The following is a 19,070-nucleotide window of genomic DNA, read 5'->3' on the forward strand; positions in this document are numbered from 1 at the left end:
TGGTAGTGTCTGCCGGATAATCCCACATTTACAATCGTTGTGCACACAGACACAGACGGAGCAGTCTGGCATAGAGAAGACGCCTACCAGACTCTACCGTGGAGGGCCGTAAGAAGAGTGGATGCAGGACGGTCGCAAACTGATGTGGTCCGATGGCTCAATGTGAATCGTTCTGTTGTTTCTTGAATGCCAGGACAATTTATAGAGACCAGAAGCGTATCCCGAAAACTAGGGCAGGGCCGACCACGTGTGATATCAGAAAGAGAGGACCGTTATTTGGCTTTAAGGGCACGGTGGTACTGTCTTAGTACTGCACGGCAACTGGTATCTGACCTCGCAGCATCCACTGGGCCTGTTGAATCGAGACAAATGATGTACATAAGGCTACGGAAAAGTAGCCTATATTGTCTGAAACCTTCTGCATGTGTACCTCCGATGCATCTTCACAGAAGGGAACGTCTAGAGTGGAGTTGTCAACGTGCCACCTGCACGGTCGAACAGTGGACCAATGTTCATTTCGCAGACGAATCCTGATTTTGTCTGGAGAGTGATTCTCGACGCATTCGCATCTGGAGCGAACGCGGAACACGATTTTGGAATCCAAACATTGTGGAAAGAGATCGATCCTTAATGGCGTGCCCAGGGAACACCTCTTCATGAAATTCTGCGGGTGAATTGGAAAGGTTTAACTGCTGTCAAGTATCGAGACGCGATCTTGGGACCTCATGCGCGGTTGTTGCGAGGTGGTGTGGGCCCACACTACGTATTGATGGACGATAATGTTCGACCTCATAGAGCACTGATGGCTGATGTTTTCTTGGAAACGGAAGATACTGCACGTATGGCGTGACCTGCTCGCTCTCTCGATTTGAATCCCATAGAGGACGTCTGCGAAGCACTAGGGAGACAGGATGCATCACGTCAGCGTCCACCAGCCACTCTAGAAGACTTGTGAGCAGCTCTGCAGGAAGAATGGGCGTCATTGCCTCAACATGAGACTGATGCCAGCACTCACAGCATGCCCTGTCGTTGCCAGGCCTGTATTTCTGCCAGAGATCGTAACACCCCATGCTGAGCAGGATGACGATTGTCGGAATGTATTTGGAAATCCATTAAGTTGGAAAAAACGAAGAACATTTGTGTCTACCGTTCGCATATTGTAATTGTTTGCATTCTGTATTCTTTACGTTGTTTATACATTACTGTTACCTGTTTACACTGTTTTGTAGCAAAATGAACACAACCTTGCAAAATTTCCCTTTGTTGCTTTAACTGTGCACACCAGTGTAGTTACTTTTCCACTAAACGTTGGGCGAGATGAACTGTCATCCAGACTTTCGCATCAAATTGCCCTCCACCATCAGTGTCCTGTACCAGATCATACAGTTCGTAAATTACTTCCGATATTAAGCACATCTTTCTCTGTCCCCTATCTTCTGCAATTTCAGTAATCAATGCTGCGCAATATCAATATTCTATACTGTGCAAATAGACTCACTTCCACAAAACCCCGTAATTTCCGAATTGCGACGCATAAGTCTGAAATTTCAGACAGCAAGGTATCGACGACACACGAAAAAAATTTTAAAAAATGCCATAGCTTACAAGTTCATATGAGGTGTGATGAAGTTTGATGATGTCACATTAGCACCAAATTTCTTCACAATTCTGCCCAACCTCACTGTGGACGTGTCGCACAATAGAAAGGACGTCACAGTCCCCTTACTCGCACTTCACCCCTTCCTTTGACGTATCTGCCATGGAAGTCAGAACTACGACACCCAGTTTCTTATTGTTGGCTGAGGGAAACATTTCAGACACACCATCGCTCAGAAACGGCACGAAACGGCCTCAGTGGATGCCATGAAGAGCGCGAATGATGCCACCCCTTTCCCTTGCGTTAAATTTCCACGAGACTTCGTAGTCCAGAATGACAGTTCGCAGTGCGATGAGGAGCAAGAAGACGTTTTTGGTAACCCTTGACACTGCTTACTCCCTCGGTCGTTTGAATCATTCTGCGAAGACATCCCGACTGAAAGCGATCTCACTACTTTGGATTGCAGCGCGACCGCAGTTTTTGCTTTTATGTACGGTTTAGCACGACTAGGGATAGTTCAAAACCGTTTAACGGATTCTGAACGTGAACGGAAGCATCAAAGGATTATTACGTTTTTTCGGCCCTTCTTGCCCTTCTGTGGTGCGACAAGAGCTGAGTTCAACATTAGCGTGTGCCTGAATAAAATGTCAAAGGATCCCTCTAAGACACCACACCCCTTCCCCCCTATTCCCAGTCCGGCAACATCCTCAGTGCCACACACTCACTTTTGTAGAGCAAGTTAAAAATGTACCTGTGAGAAATATCAACATTAACTCAGTCTGGCGGGTGCTCTAACGCTTGAAGGATAGGCAACCGCTTCGACACGTTTCGGTTGCGTTTGCCTACCTTCAGGTTCTAGAGCAGCTGCCAATTAAGAGGGCTATGACGATCTTTCCATTGTGTGACACGTCCAAGATAGCGTTAGGCAGATCTGTGGTGAAATCTGGTGCTGTAAGTAGGATGTTTAGGTTTTTATATTGGTAACGCCACGTAGCGCTCTGTATGAAAATCACTGGCTGTGCTGCGTGCAGTCTGTGGCTGGTTGGCATTGTTGTGATATTCCCTCATTTGAAACGTCCCCTTAGAAAAATTAATGAATTACTGTGCTGACCTGCCTTCGATACAGACTAAGGGTATCTTCATCAGAATATAGAAAAATTTATGAATTACTGTGCTGATAAACCTCTTACATTATTAGATTTTCAAACAGCTGATCAAAATTGAACGTACTCAGACATTTTGCTCTTTACTTATTCTGATCAACACTAAACTGACACACAATATTTTTCAGCGCAACGCAATCTGACTTTCAATAATCCCTACAAAATAATGGCCCTGACTAACGATAACCTATACCTTTCATGAATCACTTACCTCACAAAAATCTTCGTTACTCGAACTACTGCAAAACAGCGAGCGCAAATACTGCCAGCTAAATAAAAGATTCTAACTACTGAAGTCACTAACTACTGATAGACATAGTTATCAAATGAAAGATTTTGATGGAGAACAAACAATGTATTTACCTTAATAGTGTTCAAAAGTCATAATATATATATCAGTTCACGACATCCACTCTTACAAATTTACTGTCTCTGATGGAGACACGTCCACATCATCCGCTCTCAAAACTCCGCCATCTCTCTACCCACATCCACCACCGCTGGCGGCTCACCTCCAACTGCGCAACGCTACGCGCTGTTCACATGCAACTGCCCAACATTACAATAGCGAATATTACAACAATACCAACCAGCCACAGACTGCACACAGCACAGCCAGTGATTTTCATACAGAGCGCTACGTGGCGTTACCAACATAAAAACCTAAACAGCCTACTTACAGTGCCAATGTGACATCGTTAATCCACCTCACAGCTGACATAAATTTCTGAGCCGTGGCTTTTTTTTCCTCATTTGTCGACACCTTTCAAGCGTCGGCGAACTATAACAAGACGTCGCAGTGCGCCATACTTTTGCATCATCGCATAGGAAGGTTATGGGCAGCTTTGAGTCAATACGATAGTTACAAGGTTTCGAAAAATGATTCTTTAATTTTGTTGCACAGTGTATTTTATTCCCCATTCTTGAGAATATTGAACTGTGTGTCAGGCCTCTTCCATCTCCGTACACGCCGTATCCGTTCCGAAAGTAATTTTTATCACTTAGCCTCCCTCACACAATGTCAAATAATCCTTGAAATTTACCGATCGTAAGCTATGAAGTGATGCTCCAAGGCATCCTCTACCACTTAATCTCAAATCTTACACACACCAGAAAAACCCAGATCCTAAACATAAGCTCATTGTCACACATGTACAATCGTCGTTTTCCATATAACCCTGACGAATCTCAATTTTGTATCCACAGATCCCCAAGAAACACTGCGAGGAGACTGCACTAGGAGTTGCCGTTAGCGGCAGACTTATTGTGACTCTTTGCCTTCTTCCATCCCTACAACTGACATACAGGCTGAAAAGTATTTAAACCGACAAACTCTGGGAGGTTGTAGGGGACATAAAAACAAATATTTTTCCCTAATGTCATTTTTTCCTATGAGGAGTATTTAAACCGGTAGAGAAAGATTTCTCTGGCGGTAAATTAATTAAACCAACACAAATTTTTCCATTTTTTTATGACCAAGAGGCAACTCATTGACACAACCCAATTTCAATTACGGTAGATTTTCAAAAATGCCTCCACTGACACGTAAACAAAGGTTACACCGTCGGATCATGTTCTATCTAACACGTTGTCTTGTAAGAAGCGGGACGTCTTCCAGCAATTCCGGCAATGCTCTGGCGAGAAAATTGTAATAGTGCCTGCCATTTAATGGCCTAGGTAGCAGATACGGCCCAATTAAACAGTCCCCAACAACACCGACCCACACATTAACGAAGAACCGCACTTTATGAGCGCTAGTAACAGTGGCATGTGGGTTATCCTCACTCCAAACTTGCGAATTGTGCATGTTGAAGCCGGCCGAAGTGGCCGTGCGGTTAATGGCGCTGCAGTCTGGAACCGCAAGACCGCTACGGTCGCAGGTTCGAATCCTGCCTCGGGCATGGATGTTTGTGATGTCCTTAGGTTAGTTAGGTTTAACTAGTTCTAAGTTCTAGGGGACTAATGACCTCAGCAGTTGAGTCCCACAATGCTCAGAGCCATTTGAACCATTTTTTTTTTTTTTTTTTTTGCATGTTGAAGCCTCCATCACGCCCGAACGTTGCTTCATCGGTAAACAACACAGAGGATGGAAATGTAGGATGCATTTCACACTGTTCCAGGTACCACTGCGAAAACTGTGCTCTGGGTGGATAAATAACTGGTTCCAGTTTGTGAACATCCCGTAAGTGAATTGGACGTAACAATTGCTCTCGAAGGACTGTTCCAGGTAATCTGCTAAATGACCTGGTCTCACGCAGACGTTGGTACACAGCAGCAAAAGTTGTATGATGTAGAATACGGCGATTAGGACATTGTTGTTGATAAACCCATTGTGCAGCTCGTCCGCTGTGGTGCGCTATGTAGTACGCACCAACCATATCAGTGTACTCACTCCAGGTGTATCGCTCCATTAGTTAACATAGACAATGGACTGATGCACTGGTGGACAGCAGTTGCCTACAACTGATGAGTGTAATACGTCCTCTAACAACTGAAGATCGTAATACGGCCTCTAACAACTGAAGAGCGTAATACGGCCTCCAACGATTTAAATAATCCTCATAGGGAAAAATGACATTAGGCGAAAATATTTGTTTTGATGTCCCCTACAACCTCGCAGAGTTTGTCAGTTTAAATACTTTTCACCCTGTATAACTCATAATCGACCATTTTACCCAGTTTCAAACATGATGGCAGGACACTGTTCATTACACGGCATGACCAAGTAGAGCAGTTGTCTGTTGCGTTACGCTGTAAGTTCGGAACTCACCCTGCGGCGATGGCCTCGAAGCTGGCGGGCACGGCGGCGGACAGCAGCAGCCGCGGCTGCTCGGCTGTCTTGGCCTCTCCCTCGAACGCCATCCGCAGCTCCTTCAGTAGGCTCACGTACGCCGCGCGGTCGTCCGCGCCCCTGCAACGCAGGCAACACTTCTTACATGGCGTACGCGCGTGGTGCGTATCTCCCAGTCATACCACACAACTAGTACAGCTCGATCCACAAACGATGGCGGTTCGCGCATGTCGAGGCACGGACGGGGATTGCATTGCTGACGATTCCAAGCGACAGTTGCAGTACGCGCATGCACGTGCTTTCTGCTAGAAGAAAGCATACGTCCTGCAAATTACGTCTCTCGCTTACTTATGCAGAATTTGTCTCTTACAACCACAATTAACAATGACAACTCGCCACATATGAAATCGAAATTCAGTAAACAATTGGCTACGATCACGTTTAACGCTCGCATTAGCTACAGCATTAACAGCAGAGCGCTCAGAACATACTGAACACTCATTGGCAGTCTGAGCATACGTGACGTAGATGCTCAGAACAAGCCGAAACTCGACCACCAACGTGCGTGATTCCAACTGCAGTATAAACCAAGTACACACCTGAATAATGTAGTCACAATGTTCCCATAACAGCTTTATTGCATTAATTGTCAATTTAACCTTCTTTTTACTGTGGACAGATATATTTGAGCTTTGTAGCATTTAAATTTGACTTTTGTAATGAGTAATGTGAACTTTTTAACGATTAAATTTGGATTTTGTTGTGATTGTATTTACGCATAACCAGGCAAAGTGAATACATCACTACGAATTTATTAATATATTAATGTTAATTTTTATTTAATAGTAACTTTGATGAATAATACATCTTTATTTATTATTTATTAATATATTATTAAGATAATAGTTAATACATTACTAAGATAAATTAGAAATATCTGCCCGGTGCAAGTGGGTCCAAGAATACAGAACATATTTGTAAGAGATGAAAATTGAAGAACATAAAATTACGGTCAGATATATATAGGGAACGAATGTTGTATATTCCCACCTCAAGAGAAAACGAATTAGAACTGAAGAAAAGTGGTCAGTAGTTTGGAAATAACAGCACTCTGGTCGATAGAAAAATTATTGTTAAAACCGAAAATTAATTCAGAAATTATTATTTACGTGGTACACAAATGGCTCAAATCGAGAAAAAAAATTCTGTGCGCTGTTCTTTCGTCTTGCATTCCGAACTGTGTAATCAATAACATTTCACAAGCAAACACAATGTTTGGTTTCTAGATGCAGTGGAAGGAAAAACCACCACAGAGAGACAAGTACGCTGTAGGAGCAACATTGTGAATGCACACTACTGTAATGATTCACTTGCTGTCCTATATGAATAAAGTAACAGGTTAAATATTTCTTCCCATATTAGTAACATAATGTACCGATATTTTTTTTCTAGTTGCAGCTGTCAAGAGGGCCTGCTGAAAGGTAATGCCTCCGGATTTTTGACATGAAAACTCTCATAGCGTTTAAAATAAAACAAACGTTATTAACATTCTACATCAGTATTCTTCACGTCTCCATATTTGTAGCCTTCTGCCGCTATACGACTTCGATTTGTAACATGGCGGTGTGTTACTTAACGATGTAGGTGCGTGAGAAACAGCGTGCTGCAATCTAGTTTTGAAATCTAAGAATTCCTCCATTAATAGAGAACCCTCTGCTTCAGCATGACAATGCCAGATCACACATGAACTTTGTGACATCTGCAACTATCTGTCGTCTTGGATTCACTGTCGTCGATAGTCATCCACATAGTCCCGACTTTGGTTCATCCGATTTTCATCTGTTTCCAAAATTTAAATAACACATTCGAGGACTTCACTTTGATAATGATGAAGCCGTGCAAGTAGGTATGAGGTTGTGGCTCCGTCAAAAAATCAGCCATTCTACAATGACGGTATCAATAAACTGGCCTCTCGCCGGGAGAAATGTGTTCGTCACTAGAGTGACTACGTTGAGAAATAAATATGTAGACATGAAGAATAGACTGTTAATGACATTAATTTTATTTACAAATCTTTAAGAGTTTTCACATAAAAATTCGAAGGTATTACTTTTCACCACTCCCTCAGATATTCATGTAAGGAGGCCCTCATGAAAAGTTCAAAGAAATCCGAATGAACGTCAGTTAAATACAAATGCGCTACAATAATTGTGTTTGCTAGCAGATAATGGCAGCTGAAGACTATTTATAGTAAGTACAAGTACGACAGACAAGCACAACCAGTACGGTTCTCCTTTATTACGTAATATTGTTTTCAACGTATCAGTCTTGTAGACTCTGATAGTACCACATAACTATTGTTCATGGATGTTAAATATATCTTCAATGTCTGTAACATATAACATGAAGAAAGTATCTCGAGTTCAAAAATCATCAAACCGTCAGAAGTTGATACAATCCGAAACACGTAATAAGTTTAGAATTAGTATAGAATAGCGGTTTCGATTTCACGTGAAATTTGGTGCTAGTTTATAACCATTAGGTAACATGACTGTTCAAAAACTCTTTCTAGGCACGCGGAATTTCATGCAGTGTTACATGAAGATTTGTTTTTGGTTTGTGTGCACAGATTTTACTTTAATTATAAGTTAATGTAAAAAAAAGGAGCATTTTATAGTATGCACATTAACATTGAACTAATAAAGGACTTGAATTTAGGATGTTATTTCACTACCAAATACTGCACTTCCGTCCACCAGTTACGCAATAGACAACTTGGTAATCCTAAGAATAATTAAAAATTTATCTCAAAACATTATCGAAGGAATGAACTTCCGGATGAAAAACAAGGGATGTGGTTAACAGACTCAACAGTATTCCACTAGCTGAGACAATAAGATTGAGATTCTCTATTCTAATGAAGAGAACCTGCTTTTTAATCGTATTTACAACAAATTTTCTTACATTCATAGGCTTCTGTCAAATGTATCTACATGTGTCCCTTTGATCCCATTTTTCCATGTCCTTTCATCACCAAACTGCACACATTAAAATGCTTATTTTTAGAATAGTGTCTTCGTTTTGATTTACTGGAACTAATATGTATATATAATAGTATCGATTTCTCTTGTCACAAGTCACTGTTGTGAGGCGTACCTCGGGTACTCCCAGTCAACGTCCAGACCGTCAAACTTGAAGTCTCGGAGCAGCTCGATGGCGTCGTACACAAACTGATTCATCCTGAACACATTCGATGTCAACTCCTTAAAAGGCGTCGATCCAAATGCCCATCCTCCGATAGCGAGCAGCACCTGAAAACGACAGCACTCATGTTTAATGACAAATATTTACCAAATTATCTAATCGAGGGAAACAGATTATTCGCAATGTATTGGGAAATACTACTTAAGTAATACTGTTTCACGGAAGCTGTTCTGAAAAGTAAATAAAAATCAGACGTTAACACAGACGCACAACAAAACAGTTATCATCTATTTAAATTACTCTAGATAATATTATCCCTATTAATCCTGTGTGTAGATTTCTTAGGATTCTGGAAAACACTGATAGCTAAATGACGCCACTTGCCCTTGCAGCTTTGTAACACAATTTTTTGGAATTATGGAAAGTGAAGAAGAGTTAAAGACCCTCTAACTGAATGTGTAAGAAGGAAGTGCAAAGGTTCATCTAATACTGAGTGTCAAGAAAACTAAAATTATGACAACTATACCTATCACATCGGGGCGTATAGGACGAGAGCAATGGAAATGGTTTCTGTGTTCAGTCATCTCAGTTCCCATATTTCTGCTGATGTCGGCTGCAGCCATGAAATCAAGAGGCACTTGTTACTTGGTAGAAAGGCAATGTACAACCTTGATAAAGTTTTGAGCAGTACAGACATAACTTTAACAACAAAGATCCGTTTATTAAGGGCTATAGTCTGTCCAGTTGTGATGTATAGATGTGAGACCTGGACCACAAGAATGGCTGAACGGTGTAGAACAGACACCTTTGAATTATGATGTTGTAGGAAACTGATCTGAGTTTCATGGACCACAAAGAGAACGAGTAGATCAATATTACAGCAAACAAAACCGGATTGTTCCCTGGAAGATCTGAAACAAAAAGTGTCTTCTTTGGGCATATCATGTCTTCTCATGATTCCCTGGAAAAGACGTTAACACTGGGGAAACTCTATTGCACAACAAGAAGGCGACAAAAGATTTGATGGATCGATGGCATATCACAGAAGTAGTGAATTTAAAACTGGAATGTCTATGGGGGAGAGTGCGAGACAGAAGAAATTGGCGTGCTTCAGTACTACAGAGTCAGAATCGACTAAATGAATAGAGAGAGTGAGAAAGATATGTGGTATCCTGAATGGGCTGCTTGTTTAATTCGGAGAGTTAGATATTTTCCTAGTTTTGTGAATGACTCAAAGAAAACAGAGTCTATCATGCTAAAACTTTTGTACGATGGCAGCTACGCAAACAGAACATTTGCTTCTTGAAGTGTTCACAATTTCCATGGTCAATTATCTGTACGTTGCTTGAAACTCAAATTAAACTCACGAAATATTTGATGTAATTACCTACAGTTAATTTCGTGGAAGTGCGAGTCTCTTACGTATTAATAATAATTGAGGCCTTAAGAATCTCGATGAACTGCTGAAATCTCAAATTTTATTGTAGCACTGATAACAACAGGTAATGCCAGCCCACATCTGTATATCGTCTTTAATAACAGCTTCAGAAAATACTGAAGGATGTATGGGTATACATGGCTGGATAGGACGGAAGGAGGGGATTTCGCAGGGGAGCAGAGCATAATATGACTGAAATAAATACTAATTAACATTTGTCTGATTGGGCGGTATGGAGTGAAAGTTCAAAGATATTGCTACTAATTTGTTATAGGAGTAACTCTTGCGAAGAAAACATCATTGCAACTGCAATAATAGTAATCAGCCACTGTAGCGACGTCTCTTATTCAACCTTGTAAATCCCGATTATGTAGTTCGCCTGTTCCACACGTATTGCGCCGCCTACGTGCTTCATGGCTGTTCGGTCACGCTCCGCCGAAAGAGAAGGCGTAATTTCTACAGATCCCGAGGCCGCTACGTTTGCTACGTTCCGCAACGATAAGCAGTACGCGTTTCATATTTCATGCAGTTTCCTTTATGCGCAGCACAAGTAATGAAGTACATGACCTTGTGAAACTGAAAATCGTGTTTAGCAAACATGATCTGGAAGTAGGTACGAAACATTGACAGCAACAGAACCGATATACGTTCTCTGTTGTCAAATTTTCGAGCATGATACCTCTACAGAGCTGCAAGAATTGCAAAACTAAGAGTGTAAAGGTATATTTCATCAACACATCTTCATGGAAGCGGAATATATTTTTGTGATTTTATTCCTCACTCAGACTGATATATACAGAGTGTTCCGAAAAAGTGTCGAATACTTAGAGAAGTGGTAGCACTCATCAAAATAAGACCGATACACAGGTCCGAAAATGCATACTTTTTAAGACAGATCTAATAAACATGGGCCCGGAAATGCATAGTTACTGCGACAAACACGTGTTTACAGGAGGTGTTCAACGTGGCGTCCATTCATGAGAATGCATCCTTCCGCCCTCCCTCCAGCATAAGAAATGATGCACCGGTAGGAACAGGCCAAGGTTTTACCCCCCCCCCCCCCCTCCCTGTCCAATTCAGCGGTTCTGAAATGTCTAAGTCAGTTGTTCGCGCACATTATGACGAAAGTGTGCTGGTGCGCCATCATGCTTCAACCACGTTTGTATTAGTTGCTGCAATGGCACAGCCTCCAGCAATGTAGGCAGTACATTAATGAGAAAGTCCTGATAATGCACCCCAGTTAAGCTTTGTGGTAGCACGTATGGCCGTATTAATCTATCGCCAAGTATACCTGCCCATACGATGACTGAGAACCGGTATTGATGCCCTCTTTCCTGAATTGCTTGAGGAATTCCATCTGCCCATACGTGCTGGTTTCTTTACGATTTTGAACTTTTCCAAGAACTAATCACGAACCGATTCACGTGTGGCTGAGACTTGTGATTCTATTTAACCAAACATTGGTGACAAATCAGGGGTTTCGATGTTCCTGTCTCAGCAGCAATAGCTGCCTGATGTGGCGCGTGACTCCCGAAAGGGCGGCAACCTTCTTAACTCAGCAGCTACGTGGATTGTATAAAAATCCGGCTTTACACTCTCTCAGTTACAAGAAAAGGGAGAACATGCAGTCCGACAGAATTGAAAAGCCATAAAGAGGACCTTGTGCCATTCTTGTGCTTCTTTCCGAGACTAAAACCGATCGACGGTCACCATACACCATTCATTAGATATTCGTACCGTTTATGACAGCCACGGCGTGAGAGCGACAGGGGAAGTACTGTATCACATGCTACTGGAACGTCGTACAAAATACACTACCCTGTTATTCCAATGATCACTAGCATGAACTCTGATCTTATCTTTTTCCCCATATTTCTGTAAATTGCTGGCTGCGTCTCATAACTATCTAATTTTTCAGTCCAGTTTTGGCGTTGTTCTTTCCTTTTGGACGATTTGCGCCAAAAATAGCAAAATCTAGGCCCATATCCGTATCACCAATTGAAAACAGGCTATTCCCGGTTTCCGTTCCGAAGAGCTTATACAAACAGCTTGATAAGCAGATTATGCCTGGATGCTAGGATAAATAATATATTTACTCACCTATCAGTTAGAGACCTGTATCTAGACTGACACGGGTCAAAGTACACGATGATAGCGGGATGAAGGCTACTGTGAATATGCCCAGTCGCAGAATACTTCTGTTCCACCTGAGTAAACGGTGCTCGCACTAAAACCCTATCATAGGGTGTATTCGCCCCACAAACGCGCAGTGTCTATAGGTTCCTAGTAATATTCCACCACCATTCATAAGATCACAGTGATTGCTGAACGTGTGTACAATTATATAAAACAATCTAGAATTACCGATTCATTCAGAATTTTCGTTATTAGAACCCCACCGACTGAAAGTTGTAGGAGAGTCATTTCAAATTGGTGCCTGCTGAATCGGACTGGAACTGACAGGGACAGATATGCAGCGTTCCTGCACCAGTGGGAACGGAAGCCCACTTCTCAATATGACTGTGGCGAAGGGCAGAAAACGGAACTTCACTTAAGAACTGAATGTTCCCTCAGAACATTCAAAGCAACAATGGAGGACCTTCAGAATTTGGCATCAAAAGCTTCTGTCTGTATTTCAGATCTGGACTAATGGCTATGAATCCATTATGAAGTTGAGATTGGATATATCAGTCTAGAAATGTATACAGGATATTTCAGGTTCCCTATCTATGAGGCCTGCAACACCTTCAAATACGACGTACAAGATTTTCATTTTAAATGAAGAAGACGTTTCTGTAGGAAATTTAATGTAATTAAATTTTTTATTGGGCTACATTTTCATTAGAGGCAGTAGTTTTCGAATTATACAAGAAAACTTATAAAACCGACATTTTTCTTGAACAACTCAATAACTGTGTCCTGCAGTGAAAACGTATCCCAGCACAAATTTTTAATTGCATTAATTTTTTCTACAAAAAGGTCCTGTTCATTTTTTCCGTATGACTAATAGTTTGCACATAGCGAGCGAGAGAATATGAAAATCTTGCATGTGATTTTTGAGGGCATTGTGAATTGCATAAAACCGGTAGACAGGAGCAACGGAATCACTTGTATATTTGTTGGAAATAACTGTCTAGAATTTTCTCCTGTCATCATACGACAAAGAAACGATTGAATATCGTCTTACTACGAGATGCCACTGACTTCAGTATGAAATAGTAAAAATCCATACGACATGAAAACATTTCGAAGAAATTAAAAGTCTGACATTGCAATGGTCAGATTTTATATCCTGTGAACAAAAAGTATCACTTGAGAGTCTGTACTTTTAATAACGTCTTTTTTGAAACAGTAGTCTCTTATTGCATTGACAATGCGTCAAAATTTATAAAAGTAAAGCATTAGATTAAATTCCTGTCCAATTGGGCTCAAATTTCCTTAACAAGAAATGCAGTACCACTTCAGCACGTTACAGGTTACAGTGTGCCGTAGGCTCGTACTTGTTAACTGAAGTGTTCCACCACATTTAGATACAATACTGCACTCGTCTCCAGAGTAACGATTTTTTCAGGCAGCTTCGGTCAACCTCGTAAATCTTGAAAAGACTGTACAATTGTACAATTCGCTGCTTCTTTCCTTCAGCCGTATCAAAGAGACTACCGTACACTTCACTTTGGAGATGCTTCACAGACAGAAATCTATTCAACTTGGGCCATATCAGCTTATTAGATGTGGTCTTACATCAGCAGCAAAATTTGCTGGTTCCCCATCACACACGAACTACATTCTAAAGAAACTACATATCACCAGAGACCTTTCCAAGTCTCAAACATCTATGATGTATACAGGGTGGTCCAATAATAGTGACCGGGCCAAATATCTCACGAAATAAGCATCAAACGAAAAAACAACAAAGAACGAAACTTGTCTAGCTTAAGGGGGAAACCAGATGACGCTATGGTTGGTCCGCTAAATGGCGCTGCCATAGGTCAAACAGATATCAACTGCGTTTTTAAAAAAATAGGAATCCCCATTTTTTATTAAGTATTCGTGTAGTACGTAAATAAATATGAATGCTTTAGTTGGACCACTTTCTTCGCTTTGTGATAGATGGCGCTGTAATAGTCACAAACGTATAAGTACGTGGTATTTGCTTCGGATACATTAACCGTGTTAAAATGGACCATTTACCAATTATTTCGTGAGATATTTGGCCCGGTCACGATCAATGGACCACCCTGTATATGCAAACTGAAGCAACTAATGCAATTTTGTTCCATGACCGTGATGGGAACCTGGGCCCCTGCTCACTAGGCAGATGTGCTAACCGCAATATCTCCATATCATCCTGGCACAGTGGCTTTGAGCAACTGCACAGACCCCCTAGCACGCCTCCTTCCGCAGCCCAAATACCCATCCACGCCTCATCCCACTTTGTGTTGCCCCTATTTTCGAAACAGCATTGCAGAGGCTCACAACCATATTGGAATAGCACCTCAGCGTCGATCGAATCGGCGTCCCTGTCTGAAACCCAGCATAGGTGCTTTTATCAAATGAAATTGGTTCTGAAACTGGTTCCAGGGACCTATCGCACAGCTCCACGGATTACCCTGGCAACCATTCATCTTCAATCCAAATTCCCATTCGTGCCTCAGCCCACCTGGTATTCCCCCTAAACTCGTTCGATAGTGAGGTGCTATTATAATACTCCTGAGAGCCTTTGCAGTGACGTTCGAGTTTAGGGGGAACACCAAGTGAGCTGAGGTATGAATGGGAATATAGACGGGAGGCACAGGAATAGTCGGTGCAAAGCCACTGTGGCGGGGTAGCGTAATGGTTAGCGAATCTGCCTTGTGAGCGAGAGACTTGGGTTCGAATCCCAGTATTGGTAAAAATTTTCATTCGTTGCTTCAGTCGGCATATATGCATCAAGAACTACATCCTCCAATGTTGCACAACCAATCCTAGACGATCATGCTGCAGAAATCGGAGGTACTCTCGTCACTTTTACTTGAGAAAAAATATACTATGTCAGAATGATATGGTTACCTTGTACCCCTAACCACGCATTAAACGAAGATCGTTGTTGAGGTAGTGACTCATGAATACAATGTGAGTTAGCGTCATATTTGTACCCAATTAGCTTTAATCGAAAAGTTTATATTTCAGATACGTCCTACTAACTGGGACAATATTTCATACTGAAATCAGAGCCATCTCGTAATCACAGTTTCGCAGTTGCCTCGCAAATGACTAGTTTGCAGACCTGTGTTTACTGGAACGTTTTTGCCAGTATTATAGTGTACTTTCACTTGCGTCAGTCTTCGCCGCTAATTCCAGTAGACACTGTATATCTTCGCAATTAAAGTGAACGACCACAAACTGTAGGAGATTTGCAACCAGTAAATCGAGTTTACGCCAAGTATTTTCGAAATTACTAGTGCTACGAGTTCAGAAGAGCCCTTTTGCACACGTTTTGTGTGCCGTATTACTCGTACGAGAGATACCGTCTCCTTACGTACATAATTTCGCCTAACTCGAAACAGCTACTTGCCATTCCGGCTGGGCAACCTCGGTGTTTACATCCAGTGTCGGAGGAGCGACTCGTGCTGCATACGCAGGATGCACCCCGCGCTTAGCTCTGCCGCGGCGGCGTTCCTTAAATCACGCGCGAGGCGCTCTGCAGTTTTGTTTTGCGCTCGCGTGCCTCACCTTGAGCTGGGGGTTCTTCTCGCGCAGCGCGATGACCCGCTCGTAGAGGTCGTCGTCCTTGTCGTTGGCCGGCGCCAGCTTGTGGTCCTTGAGGGTGGCGAACGCGAACACGACGTGCGTGCACAGCGACGGGTCCACGTCCTCCGGGCTGAACTTGCCCGCGCCCGGCCGCTTCCCCGACCAGCTCGTCATGTAGCAGAACACCTGCGCCGGCCGGCCTGCAGCACACAACACAGTGTTACTGACCTTCCTCCGACTCGTCCCTCCTCTCTAGCAAAACTGGTCTCTACTGTCCAGGACAGAGCGCCGGAGAGCATCGTAAAGACTCGCCGACCGCTAATTTTAGTTGAGCGCCTGGACACTAGGGTTACAAAGTAACTCAAGAGAACACCTGGTGAAATCCCTCCAAAAAGGAAGTTATGGAGAAGTTTCTCTATCATTAAGGCACTTAAGGTAATCTCGTGAAAGGCACACACAAGCATGCTAAATAAATCGCACACACACACGATCACAAGAGTTTCCCCACATTCGCACTACGTACCTTCCCTCAGCCAACATCACTCTCCTTTGCCGAACTCTTGTGCTTCCATGATCCCCCAAACATGCACACATTCGAGTAGAGTTGTTCTTTACAAACACTACGCTTCGGTAGCTACAGTACATAAATGACGTAGTAAATCGTAGGATTACCGGTAGTATTGGTAGAATTGGTAGGGAAAGAGACGTAAACGAATAGGTGCGAGAGAAACCAGGAGCCAACGATTTCCCTTTCTTTTTTGGTTGATTGTTTGTTTTTCACATACATAGAACCGCACATCTCTCACTGTGAGTCCATTGTGTATTTTATACCCTTACAGAATATAAATTGTATTTTGTAACTAATAACAGTTAGTTGAAGGGCTTATTTCAATAGTGGTACAAGTCCATTTTTGTTCATTTTGAGATACAGAGTCTTAAAGTTAAATGAGGGCTGAAAAATCTGCAGTTGAGATACCAGAAAGATTCAAGCATATGGCTTCTTGCTAGAGATGAACCTTTCTTTCTGTTTTGGATCATTAATTTCTGAAGCATTATAGGCAGAAAAGTGGAGGTAATTGACTTGTACCACTATTGAAATAAGCCCTTCAGTTGATCTATAATTTCTGCTGCAATTAATTTTGATGCAAGTACAGTTTTCGTGCACAAATATAAAAAAAATCTGTATTATTATTATTGTTTGTACTTAATGGAACGTTTTTCATCATGATCAAATACCAAAGTTTTCTGTTATTATTGATAACTGCGAAAGTTGTTTATGAATAAAGGAAACATGTTTTATGCATTTTCGAAGAAGTATTGAAGTATGTTTGATGTATTTTTGTTTTGCGGCTCTTTTTATCTCATCTTTTTCAAATGATAGAGCACAGCAATCAGTCGTCCTTTCCTTGCAGATTTTATTCGGCAAATCTAGATTTCGGCTAGTGCCTAGCCATTATCAATGTACCATTTCATAGTGTCACTGCATCTTGTAGTATGTTAGTCCACTGTTGTTCGGGCTTGGTTGAGGAAATTGCGTCTCCCTGCGCTGTATGATTTACATTATTTTATTTATTTTTACTACAACAACCCTCTGTTTCACGTTACAAATCAACAATTTTCTAATAAAACCTGAATTAAACATTGACAGTTTCAGTATTGCTGTAAATGCTGTTTATTGTTAACTAACAGACAGCAGGATAACAATGCGGAACAAAAATGTTCCGTAGTTTATATGCCCCATTATGTAGCCTCACTCAGTTTCTAGACGGTTCACTGTTTCCGGTTTTTTGGGGAATCTAGTAAGACACTGACAGCATACGTAAAGAAAGCGATCGGTATGAGGTAACGCCCGACTGGTATGCAACACTCCTAACGTACAGATAACTGACCTGAGCTTTTAGGATAACCGTAGCTTTCACTTACGTATGGTAGTTTACGGTAGTTTAACAAATCTAAATGCAAGCGCCCATATACATATATAAACATAAGACACCATACCACCCACCCTCCCCACCACGCCCCAGATTGCTAATCATCTGCTACCCTCGATATTTTTCATCGGCCCTCAGTTAACTTAGCAAAATTCTCAAGTGCAATAAACACCACAATTGCGACAAGCGTAATGTACACTATTCTCGACGTTGACAGTAATCTTTCAGTTCAAATTTGTGAATAAATCCATCGACACGTTACCGCGTTTTCTGTACTTGTCGATTGCGAGACGAAAGAGCAGTGCTTGAAAAGTACTTCACTCCCGTTGGTAAGCTCGATAAGAGAGAAACATAAGGACATTGCTCTGACATGGATCTAATACCGTAAATAGTACATTGTGAAGCAAAATTTTGAATGATTTGTAGGTATCCCGAGATTTTTATTTCAATACTTATCATTCAGTTGAGATATACTCTTTACGCGGGAAGCCACGTTAATGATATTTAAATAAGTCAGATAAACTGATTCCAAGAAATAGAAAAGCTTAGAGAGAGAGAGAGAAGAGAGAGAGAGAGAGATAGGGACAGAAGATAGGAGTATTATACATTTCGTTAAGTGATACTTTTATATAAAAAATTAAAGATGATTTCCGAAACTTTTTTTTCAAATCACGGGTGACTACTTGTCCCATACTTGTCTAACTACACGTGTAAGCCCGTAAATTCCTGCACATCTGGCCGCTGTGGCCAAGTGGTTCTAGGCGCTTCAGTCCGAAACCGCGCTGCTGCTACGGTGGCGGGTTTGAATGCTGCCTCAGGCATGGATGTGTGTAATGTCCTTAGGTTAGTTAGGTTTAATTAGTTCTAAGTTTAGGGGACTGATGACCTCAGATGTTAAGTCCCATAGTGCTTAGAGCCAAATTCTTGCATAGTCTATAATGTGGGCACTCCGTGCAATACATAATTGACCACTAGATGTATCGAGAGGCAGAAGGAATCTTTTGTGAGTTCCAAAGCACTATCAACAGTCCAGGCAACAGAAAGACTGTGCGTAGGGAGTTGAAAATAATGGGGTCGAACGGTCGAGCAGCTCCTCATAAGCCACACATTTCTATACTCAATCCTAGGCTACGCTTTAAGATGGTGACAAGAGCGACATCACTGGACGGTCGAAGAGCGGAAAAGAGAGATTTGGAGTGATGAATTACGCGTTACC

The 19,070-nt window shown here is 41.8% G+C and overlaps 1 protein-coding gene across 1 annotated transcript in view; it reads right to left on the reverse strand.

The window, feature by feature from the left end:
• The window catches only part of LOC124595729 (probable chitinase 10), a 372,682-nt gene that overhangs the window by 19,046 nt on the left and 334,566 nt on the right, over positions 1-19,070 (reverse strand). Inside the window, exons 10-12 of the mRNA XM_047134600.1 lie at positions 15,906-16,123; positions 8,708-8,862; positions 5,531-5,671 (exon numbers count right to left, since the gene is read on the reverse strand). Coding sequence (XP_046990556.1) covers positions 5,531-5,671; positions 8,708-8,862; positions 15,906-16,123 — 514 coding nt within the window. The remainder of the gene's footprint in view (positions 1-5,530; positions 5,672-8,707; positions 8,863-15,905; positions 16,124-19,070) is intronic.

Source organism: Schistocerca americana, chromosome 2 (assembly GCF_021461395.2).
Source record: "Schistocerca americana isolate TAMUIC-IGC-003095 chromosome 2, iqSchAmer2.1, whole genome shotgun sequence".
NCBI lineage: Eukaryota > Metazoa > Arthropoda > Insecta > Orthoptera > Acrididae > Schistocerca > Schistocerca americana.